Source organism: Parasteatoda tepidariorum, chromosome 3 (genome assembly GCF_982258835.1).
Source record: "Parasteatoda tepidariorum strain Cologne lab strain chromosome 3, Ptep-v5.0, whole genome shotgun sequence".
In the NCBI taxonomy this organism is placed as follows: Eukaryota; Metazoa; Arthropoda; class Arachnida; order Araneae; family Theridiidae; genus Parasteatoda; species Parasteatoda tepidariorum.
In genome coordinates, this window is record NC_141757.1 from 63420923 (window position 1) to 63433120 (window position 12198).

The 12198-nt window shown below is 29.8% G+C and overlaps 1 protein-coding gene across 1 annotated transcript; it reads right to left on the bottom strand.

The window, feature by feature from the left end:
- Positions 1 to 477: 477 nt before the first annotated feature.
- On the bottom strand, positions 478 to 5972 carry LOC107446737 (uncharacterized). Its single transcript, XM_087159465.1, has 4 exons — positions 5300 to 5972; positions 1823 to 1937; positions 1594 to 1739; positions 478 to 710 (listed from the first exon to the last, which is right to left on the bottom strand). Exons 1-4 carry the CDS (start codon positions 5785 to 5787, stop codon positions 557 to 559), a joined length of 903 nt encoding a protein of 300 aa, XP_087015591.1. The 5' UTR covers positions 5788 to 5972; the 3' UTR covers positions 478 to 556.
- Positions 5973 to 12198: the final 6226 nt, after the last annotated feature.

A 12198-nucleotide genomic window follows, 5' to 3' on the forward strand; every position in this document is an offset into this window, starting at 1 on the left:
TCTATTTGATAGATCTTGGTTTCTTGGAAATCTAGCTAGCATGAAAAGGGAAAAAATTCAATGAATATTTTTAAAATTATGCACTACTTTTTGTGTAATATCAAAAATTGTTTTAGACAAGGAATATGTAGCCAATAAAATATAAAAACTAAGTTACACTTATAAACATGACTGCAATACTTTCCATTTATGATTAACATTATACTTATTGCAAAATATTTTTGAATTCATAATTTTGAACAGTAAGAGATATTGATGTAACTGATTGTAATATATTTTTATAGAGGTCTGAATAAAATAAAAACTTCAAATACATTACTACAAATGAGGTTTTCATTGTTAGGTAACACACTTAAGCAATAATGGAGTAAAGCACATATTCTGATTGGAAAAATTCACATCAAACCAGATCATGTGCTGCAGGAAGCACCAGAAGTTAACTAAATGCTATATACGATTTTAAAAAAACACACACACTTCTAAATTTAAATTTTTAATAGAATATTTTAACATCAATAAATATTAATGTACAATTGTACTACAGTTGCTATATACATCAGTATTGCTCAAAACACTTAATTTTTGATTTACAACGCCTCTTTCTGTTTTCCGACAAAGTATATTTTAGTTTGTTCCACACTGCAATGCACATGTTTTTCAACCTGAAATCTTTTGATCCTTCAGAGCCGATAGCAAATTCATACAATTCCCTGGAAAAGTTACATATAAACTTTAAAATTTTGAAAACATTTATTAAACTTATTTTTTTTTTTTTTTAGATTGTTAGCATTATGAAAATAGAAAAATTGTTCATATATGTTTGACTAATATATGGATTGTCTAAAACTCTAATATGTTAATGCCATTCTGGTTTATAATTCCCAAACAGCATAACTATTGCTTGGAAACTGCCATAAACCCGAAATTGTCAAACTTGTAAAAATGGCTCTACTCTGTATTATTTTCGTGCGAAAAATATTTATTTGCTGTGGTACTTAGCAAATATAGCCTGAATTCAAATTTGACAGTTACGTTACGAAATAAAATTGGCTATCACAGTTATACAAAACATTTGTTACAATTACTATTTCATTTAATGACGCAAAAAACACTTACATGTTTATTAATTTATCTTTATAATACTTAATTCCCCCATAGTATATCTTTAAGGATATTTTTGTACATTTTCTTGGTTAAATAAGCTCTTCACATTGTTTGATGCACAAGACAACCAGCCTATCACATTTGTTATCGCCATGGCGTTTCTTTATTAATTAGTAATCCTTTTTCTTTTAAGTCTATCAATTATGGCATACATTGAGCATTTTGTAATTAAACTACACAAACATAATGTTATATATCAGTTATGAATATAAATTTTATTAAAAAATTATACTTCTAAAAATTTTCTTAAGTGTCTCAGAAGTGGCATAGACTAAATGTGCAAATGAGTGTTACCTTTTGCCTCTGAATTAAAAAATTCTTATATGTCTAAGGATATTAAATAGTAATTTTTTTCACTTTATTTGATAATTTTCAATCAGCACAAGAGAATGTAATCAAATTTTAAACAATAGAAATAGAGAATATTACCTTATTAGATTTTTAGCTTTTGAATAATACCCTCTTTGCAAAAGACTCATAGCAAGATAAATTTTGCACTGGCAAATTGTAATGGGATCACCTAATCTCAAAGCTAGTTTAAGTTGTTGCATGGATATCAAACCAGCTTTTTCTGCCTGAAAAAAGCACAAAATTTTACCACAACTCATGAACCATATAATCTTTAACAAGATTTCGTTTAATATTTTAGTAGACTTACACAATCAACAAAATAATCTCCAAGAGCTGAAAATGCTCCACCAAGTGTAGATAGCCAAGCCATTGCATTATCTAATTCACATCTTTCATTGATAAGAACTTCTAGCTTCTTATTCCTAAAAAGAATTAAAAAACTTTCAATTCTAATGTTATTAGATAATGTTAAAAATATCTTGAAATAATATAATCTAAGTACCTAGCCAATCTATTAAAACTAAAACTAACTCAGTGGCGCGACAGCCCATTAAGAGGGCCGAGGCCGACTGTGCCCATCTCAGTTTTCTTGACCTTGGGCTCTGGGGTGCAGGAGCATATGTTCCGGTCAGGTGGTCAGCCGAACGCGGAACCCCCAGTGTTAGTTCCCAAGCATGCTTGGTACTCATTTTATCGACCCACTGAAGGGATGAAAGGCTGAGTCGGCCTTGCCCGGCCCAAGGATCGAACCAAGGACCTGTGGCACAACAGCGCGAAGCGCTACCGCTCAGCCACCGGGCGTCAGCCAATCTATTATCTTATTTATTAAAAGCATATACAAGTAATCTAACTAAAGTTACAAATAGATTAATAATAGTTAATTGAATATATCACTTCTAAATACTCAACTAATTGTTATTAACTATAATTTATAGTACTTTTCTGAAATAATTCTTAGGAAGTATACAATCATAACTAAGGATGTATTGCCTATTTTAACATCTTTCAGGCGTACTATGCGTTGTCCATAGGCAGTGCCCATTGAAACTATAGGGTCAGGTGAGATAAAATGGGCCACTTAGATTTTATAAATTAAATACAAAATATTTTATTTAAATCATTGTAACCAGTTCTGCATTTGTTATAATTTTCTTATCATTAGGTTTAAGAATATGCTAATACAAAAATAATTGTTTGCAAACTGTGGATTTTGTTGTGCTAATTGGTTTAATGACTTTTGAAAATTCCTATATTTTAACAATACATATTTGTGTGTTTTCGGAAAGAAAAAAAAAGCGTTTAATAATAAAAAATGTTTTCTGATAAAAAGAAGAACATCTTAAGCTAATCGAATAAAATTATATAAAAAATTTTCTTTTTAATTTCAAATTTTTGTAGGTGTGGTGAAATAGGTCATAATTTGACTTTTATAAATTTATGCTGAGTATTTAATGATCTGATTGGCTTAAAATGAAGGGTTGTTTTCAATAATCCTAAAAATTAAAAAAATTATTATCATCCCTATTCAAAGATGTTGTCTTAAAAATTTTATCATTACTACAATTGAATTCCACTAAGGATCCTGTTATAAACTATAATAAGACACATAACCAGGGAAATAATAAATGCAATTATTTAATGTTATTATAAATAATCAAAAGAGAAAATATGAACTTTGAATTGCTACATAATACTATTCAGTTATAAGTTTACATTGAACTAATTTTTTTTCTAGCCAATATTGGTTATAATAGCCACCAATGTGTGTTTAGGTTGGAGTTATATTTGTACAAATAATAAATGTGATGCAATGATCAGGAGGGTGGGAGAAGGGGGTAACATTACTGATGTTGCTTGTTATACCTTCAATAAAACTTTCAGAGAAATTTTTCCAACATAAATTTCTCTGAAATTCACCACAATGTTTTTTTTTTTTTTTAAGGTGTCCAGTTGTTTTGGTGAGCTGGGGATTCTCATTTGATGTGAGGAACAAAATCTTAATAGCGTGATTGTCTGATATAAATTTGCCTGAAATTCACCTGATGTTTTTTTAAGATTAAGGATTTGAATTTTTTTCAATCTATCTACATTGTAAAGAAAGTAAGTGAGTAAGGGAAATTCAGATTAATTTTATAGTGAGATGCAGAATCTTTGTGTGTCTGGTAGTACTGGCTGAACTGTACTTGTAGGGATGATTTTTTTAAAATTGCACTCAAGAATGTTGTGTTGGTTTGCATTGAAATAGAAGTACATTTGTTGTGAGAGAAAAAATTAAGTGACAGTGAAGTTTATTTAATAACTGATTAATGCTATGCTTGATGAGTTTAATTAAAAAAAAAATGGTATAAGCATGGAAGTATTATGCAGAGGGAAAAAAATGGGACATGCATTTTATAAGTGAGTATGTTTCACAAGTTTATATTTTAATGCATTATTGTATCTTTTTTTCATTAAAAAATGCATATTTTTTAAAATTTAAATTAATTTATATAATTTTTTTTGAAAATAGGTTTTTTGATCACGATCAAACATTATATTTCTTTACTGAGGAAAATGAATGGTTTTGGGCACTGGTCTCTTTATTATTCAATTTAGTGCAGAGCAGAAAAATAAAATCTGTGGCCTGTGTGCAAATATTTGATACAAAGCTGCAACATTTTTTATTTATGCGATATATATTTAATGTCATTAAAGAATAGTTTATCAAATTTGATTTAGAGTGGGAACAAATCTGTTACCTCTGTATATACGTTTGATATAGATTTGTATTCTTTTTTTAAAAATAAAATGTATATTTATAGATGCTATGATAAAGCATACATATTCATTTTCTAATTTGAACTTATGCTTTCCATGACATATTTCAGAATTTTTATACTCCCTTATCTTTATTAAGAGTGCACAATATGGTGGAGTAAAAGAAGTTTTGAAAGTTGTTTTCTACTAGTGACCAAACCTTGACCCAACTGGCCACCTTAAATTATTATCAATTTATTTTAGCCCTACCTACTGGCGCAGTTGATTTGAATGTTAAAAAAACTAATAAATTTTTTAAAAATTTTAGCTTAAAATTAATGCTTTCTTCTAAATAAAGAGGAAAAAAAATGCCATTACAGATTTGAAATTAGGCTGCAAAATCTATAAACCTTAGGAGGATATTTCCGTATTGTGATCTGTTGTGCCAACCATAATTGCTGAGGTGCCAAATGGATTTTAAATTAAAAATATTAAAAAAAGAAAAAAACAAATCTTGTAGAGGCTTGCCCTGAGGTGGCTAAGAGATTTCCTTATCGTGTTTTGGCAACTTCCAGGTAGAGGCCTGCGAGAAACTTAAAAAAACCATCACAGAAATGGACCAACTTGAAAAGTGTAACTCATAGCCACCCCCGGGCAAACATCTACATGATTTTTTTAAAAAAACATTTGCAAGTTTAAAATCTTTTTGGCACCTTGGCGAATGTAACTGGTGTTACAGATCATGGTGTGGAAATATCCCCGTTATGAGTTTATCTTTCTCTGTTATATTTTTTAAAGTTTTTTGTGGGTCACTGCCTGGAAATTGCTAAGACTCAGTGATTAATCTGCCACAGATCCCAATACAAAAATCTTTTTTCCTTGAGGGGTAAATTACTTTGCTCCACAAGGCAAAATTTTATTCTTTTGGCGAAGTTCAATATTCATTTGACGTCTTGGCAATTGTAGTTGGAGCTAACAGGCTTTAACACGTAATAGATTCACTAAAACTTAATTAATACTTAATTTTACTTTTATAATGTTATTTTACCATTTATAATCAATGATATTCGACTTTGTGTTCGTTAAACGGGCATTAACCTGCATTAACCATAACGTTTCCCCACACAATGGACATGTTCGTAGTCTTCTTGGAGCATTTTTTAATTTCTTAGCAGAATATCTGTACAATCTCTTCAGAACATTGAGTCTAAATGTCCTAGATCTTTGTAGTTCATGAATAAATATAGAGAACAAAAGTATTTCTACATTAAGCTTAATTCTAGACAACGGTTTTTCTTTAAACGAGTTCAAAACGCAAACATCTATCGGTCTTTCATCACTGCCATTTAGTGCTCTATTCTCAAAGGTATTCACACTTTTTACTTCATCATTATTGCATTCATCACTATTTGCAAAATATTTTAATACATTTTTTGATAAACAATAATCAGATACTATCACAAGTTTGTCTAAAGAGGCATCATTTAATTTTGGGGTGACTATCACAACTGGATAGAAGAGAATCAAGTCATCCATTTTAAAAACAATTAATCACTAAGCAATTATTCCTTGACAATTTGTTACAATATATTTTGAATATGTATGAGATGCTAATATCTTTTTTCTTGCAAAAAGTTTTCAGAATTTAAATTTGAAAAGAATAGATCTCAATCAGAAACAAGAAGAGCGGTGTTGACATTTGTTTGTTTACAAAATAACACATGGTTAAGCAATACGGTTATAAACAATTTTACTCTACTAGAAAATTCTTTGGACTAATGCAAGAGTTATTCTCACTGCCTGCGATTCCCGTATCTTTAATCGCCGGATAGAGATTTGCAATCGCAAATCTCGAATATCCATATTATTCGTATATTTAATTGTCACAAATATTTTTTAAAATTACCACGGCGTTTTCTTTTAGAACTATGTTCAATGTAGTTTTCAGTTCTATATAATTTCCTAGCTTAAAAGTTTTTAATCTATCTGAAAATCAAGAGTTGTTGTAGTTGTAGTTCATTTACGTGGCACTAGAGTTGCACAATTGGCTATTGGCGACGGTCTGGGAAACATCCCTGAGGATGATCCGAAGACATGCCATTACAATTTTGATCCTCTGCAGAGGGGATGGCACCTCCGCTTCGGAAGCCCGACAACCTGCAGGCGAAGTCGAGCACTTTACGGTAGAACAGTTTAACGAGGACCGATACTGCACATCCTCGGTCCCTAAGCAGACTGATCCAAGTGGTCACCCATCCTCACCCTGACCGCAGACAGTGATGCTTGACTTTCGTGATCTGCTGGGAACCGTGTCTTAACGATCAAGTCCACTGCGGGACCCGAAAATCAAGAGAGAAACGGACATATTTCCTTCTCCTATGACACTACCATGGACACTCCACACAGGCTAATGGTGAAAGCATGTGAAGTGTAGCCATAGGCATTGGCGTCGTCAAATAAAATTTATTTGGGGGGGGGACCAATCTTGGACTCTTACTTGAGAAAAAATTAAAATTAAAGAATTAATTAAAAAATTAAATTATTAATTAAAATTAATAAAATCAATAATTAATTTTCAATTTTATACATATATATATATATATATATATATATATATATATATATATATATATATATATATATATATATATATATATATATATATATATATATATATATATATATATATATATATATATATATATATATATATATATATATATATATATATATATATATATATATGCACTAAAATGCCACACATAGATTGATAAAAGTAACTTTAATATTTCTCAATAAAGTTATCGATTACTAACATTTAATGCATAATTAAGAAAACGGAAACGTCTTGATACAATGCAGAGTGTTCCGTGATCTACGCCTTCATATATAATTTTAGAATCATCCTTTTCTTTAAGAGTTCAGTTAAAATTTTTTATAAATTAGGTGTAACAAACTACTATATAAGAGCAGGAAAAAAACTACATGAAAATCTGAAGAATCAGTATTAGGATAAACGAAATTGAAAACTTTAAAACCAATTTGATTTTATAACCGTCGTTAAAGAGTCAATCCAAATTTTTTTTTTTACGACTATTAATGTTCAACTCCATAGCCTTGTAATTTTGAATCCAATCCCGAAGACAAGGGAATTCCTGGATTAAGTATTGAGAGAAATTTGCCTTCGTGGAGGACTTTTTGATTAAAATAAACCACATTTGCATTACATGGCGAGGAAAAACTCCCACGGTTTTCCTGATGGCAAAGGGACTCTAACCCATGATCTGTCTACCACCGAGGATATTTTATGTTAACACTGTGGTCAGTACAAGCCGGATGCGGGATTCGTAGCGACCAACCATCACTGGGATTCGAACTAGGTTCACCTAATTGGGAGGCGAACGTTGTATCCCCTGAGCCATTACGGCAAACCAGTTTGATTTCATTTTATTTTATTTATAACCTTCGTTGAACATCCGACCCAATTTTTTGGGTTTACGACTACTAATGTTCAACTCCGTAGCCTGTAATTTTGTACCCAATCCAGAAGATAAGGGAATTCCTGGAGGAAAACCAGTTTGATTGCCGAAGTACGTTTGCAGTCTCTTTAAATTCCTCTAGGTTTCTTCGGCAACCACACATTCATTTCTAATCTCGCCTTCTCAATTGATGATTGGTCAGTGTTTGATTTTATTTTTTCCCCTTAAGTATTAATTTGTGATCCTTTTTTTTAAACTTTATTTGTCACAATAATTCTAGAAATTTATAGACGAAGTGGTTCTTACGGAACATCCTAAACACGATTCTATAAAAAAAAAATAATATTTAGTTACAGAAAATTATTAGCACAAGGTTACAACATTACATTCTCAAACATTAGGTTAAGAAAAACTAACTAAAATTACACCAAAAACATTTTTCCTAGATTGTTTTAAGAAATGAAAATTTGTGTATCTTTTTTATCGTCAATAACGTCTAAAATGTTTTAACACAATGCTATATGGTTTAATTTCTATCGGGTCATTGTTGATCTTAAATACACGACGAAGAGGGGCAAAGAAGTCTTAGTAAATTTTCCAAACTTCTAAATATGCACCTAACTTCTTTGATAAGAGTTTATTTTGTTTTTTTCGTCATCGAAGCAACTAACTTTGAAGTTTTTATGGAAAAGTTTGAGCTCAACTTTTAGGGTATTTGCGTCAATTTCTGGTGAAGAAATTAAGTCAAACATTAGTGTTTGTTTTAAAACTAATCCTATCATACATTAATAAAAATGTTTCTAATACTTTTTTTAACGTTAATTTTATTTTTAAGTAAATTGATGAAGATTTAAAGTTATTTAACGAAGGAATACAGTTTGAGCTCAACTTTTTTAGGGTATCTGCGTCAATTTCTGGTGAAGAAATTAAGTCAAACATTAGTGTTTGTTTTAAAACTAATCCTATCATACATTAATAAAAATGTTTCTAATACTTTTTTTAAAGTTGATTTTATTTTTAAGTAAATTGATGAAGATTTAAAGTTATTTAACGAAGGAATACAGATTTCAGATTTTTTCATCAATCTACGCTTCTACCTGAAATATGCTACGTCCAGATTTTACCTCGTATTCATAGTAAAATGTTCTCTGAGGTACTTGTTTTTATCATATTTCACTTTTATGTATCATGTACACTTTTTCATAAGTCTCAATTGAAAAATAGGCAGAATTTATTTCTTTAGGTACAGTAAATTTCTTTTGGTACAGTACATTATAATAGTAAAATTACTTAAATCCAACATCTACAGTGTCTTAAAAATATAGTTTTACTTTGAAATTTTTTTTTTAAAAAATATTTGGTCTCTTAAAACTTTTGATCAGAATGACATGAAATTTATATATGTATATTATTACGTCATGTAATCCTATGTGAATCCCACCGTAGTCGAACTTTTAGAGAAATATAAGAAAGAGTCATAAGATGTTTTGCTAAACAAAAAGAAAACACCTTTTTTTACTATGAATTTGAATTGATATGCATTTGTGCGATGAAAGATACAACATTAAAAAAAATATTAGAGTAACTTAAGCATTGGTTACAGTAAAGATTATCGTGATTAAAAAAATACTTGAACTCTAAACTATAAAAAAAAGTGGAAAATTTACTTTAAAAATCCTGTACTATTTTGATAAAAGCAAAATAAACAAAACTACATAAAGTACTATTAACACACTCATACAATAAATTAAGTTTAGCAAATTATCAAATTCTTAGCAATATATAACTATTAAAGTTTTTAATAATGAAGCATAATAAAATCATACGAATTTTTTTATGAAACTTTTGCATTTGAAATAGTTCTTCGTTCCTTTAATTAATTAAAATATAAGTTGATGTTAATTTTTTGTATTACGACATAAATTATCATTTTTTTTTTCAAAATTGTTTATTAAATTAGATGCAATTTTTTTTATAAAATTAAGCAGGGCATTTAATTTATCAATGAAAGCAAAGTTATTGAAAAATCCTAAAAATTCTAAGTTTTGATTTATAGTTTCAAAATTTAAAAAGCTACAATAATTTTATAAATATAAAATAAGAAAACTCCGAGCGCTAAAAATAAATTCATGCGCAAACAATGAGTGGTAAAATCATGAACTAATGTACTATGCAAACAAATTTGATATATAAACTGTAAAATTTAAAACAATTCTAACAGTACATAAACGTACAATTATAAATGTATTACAATTATAAATATATAAATTTAATACAGACATTTGCTTACCTACCCAACAAAAAAATAGATTTATTTAATGAGTTCTTGTAATCAAAAGATAAGCTTAATTAAGAACTGGATTTTTTGAGGGAGCAATTTATTTAGAAAATTATAACTGATCAAACTGATGAAATAAACAACGAATAATAATTTAAGTTAAACAATTAAATAAAATAAATATTTATATCTATCAAAATTTTAAACTGGAAATGGCTACTTCGAATTATAGTAGCATAGAATTGCGAGGGCTTTGTAAAAGAATATGTAGAATGATTGTATGTCAAAGAGTCTCTTGCCGAAATCACAAAAAGGAAAGAAAAAAAAAAGAAAGAAAAGAAAAAGAGAATCAACAAGAGTCGCCCCCCTCCTACTTCCCTAAAAGCATAGTACATCTATTTTCCTAGAAATTCTAGATAATTGCCTGTTTGAGACAATTTATGAATAGATAGCCAACAAAGAGATGGTTTTGCCGATATGCCATAGACATAGGAACCCAGGGCAAAAATACAGACTATTTCAAAACACAAAGAACATTTCCCCATAGCGTAAACTGAGACGGTTTTGACTGAGGTAAGGGGTTTTGAGGCATCAAATGACTTTTCAGGGGTGGTGCTTCTCTACTCTAAACACTTATTTTATTTTTTATGCAGTGCATTTTTTTTGCGTATTTCATTTTTAATTAATTTTCTTTTAATAATATAATGTAATAAGTTGCACCATGTAAAAAAAGAGGGAGAAGAGAAGAGAGAAAAAGAGAGTAAGAGATATAGAAGTCCGGACCTCTCGGACCCCCTTGGTTTCGACGCCAGTGGCCATAGGTAGAGAGTTCTGTTTTACGTTACCTATAACTCATTTCGATCGCCAATAATCAAAAATATTATCTTCTTCTTTTCTCTAACCACTTTGATCAGCCAGCGTAGGGACCGAGGGTGTGCTGTATCGGTCCTCATTAAAATGTTCTACCATAGAGTGCTCGATTTCCCGTGCAGGTCGTCGGGTTACCAAAGCAGGTGAGCTACCCTTTCTGCAGAGGATCAAAATTGCGATGGCATGTCTTGCGATGGCGGATCATCCTCAGGGATGTTTTCTAGACCGTCGCCAATAGTCCATTGTGCAGCTCTAGTGCGACGTAAATAAAGTTCCTACCTTCCACCTTCTTTTCTCTACCTAGAGCTATTCTCGTTGTACTGAACGAAACGAAAGAAATCACATATGCGAACATTTCGGAGATGAACGAGTCCTTTTCAAACATTTTTAAAAAATCTTTTTTTTTCCTCTTTATTACAATTAAATAATTTCTACAGAAATAATGGAAATATTAAATGCATTATGGATAATTAATTAGCTAAAACTTTAATTACAGATTTCAGAAATCGTAACTTTTTAAAAAAACGTCCTACGGAACCACTGCATTTCTTTAATGAAACCCTAGGGTAGGGTACCATGGGACAACATTTGAGAACCGCTGAATTTAAAGAGCAACCAAATTTATCCTATGATAAAGGAGCTTTACTTATTAATTTTTTTTTTGCAATCTGGGAAATATGGTCCCCATAGTGTGGTCAGGAGAAGGTCCAAAGTTTGGACCCCTTAATGTTAATCTTACTTTTTGCTTATTTCGCCATATCTCAAGAAATTTTTAAACGAATTGAAAATTTTTGCATGCACTTATAAAATGCGTTTATGCAAAGATAATTCTATGCAAAAACAAATTTTAGTACATATTTATTATTTTATTTAAATAATACTGGAAAATAATTTTGAATTGTAAGGTACACAATTTTTCACATAATTTCAAAGTATTTAATTTTACATGGCAAAATACGGAATTTTAGTCAAATCGGTTGAATAGCTCCTAAGAAATCGAATTTTAAATATACGACTTTTCTAAAAGTCGATTTTTCAGAAACTATTCAACCGATGAGTAAAAACGTAGAAATACGTTCTTAATTCGCAATCTTCGAATCGAAAGATAAGATAACGATTAACACTGATTTAAGTTTAGTTATCTAGGATTTGATTATACAATCAGTTACAGTTCGTAAAAATTTTGCGTTAAAATAAATAGTACTATGTTTGAAATCTTTAATCACTCTGAATTGTGAAATACCTAAAACAATTTTGATGTATAAAATTTTTTTTTTATTAAATTTTTGAGAGTTTTCGTAAGAAAACTATACAGTTGCA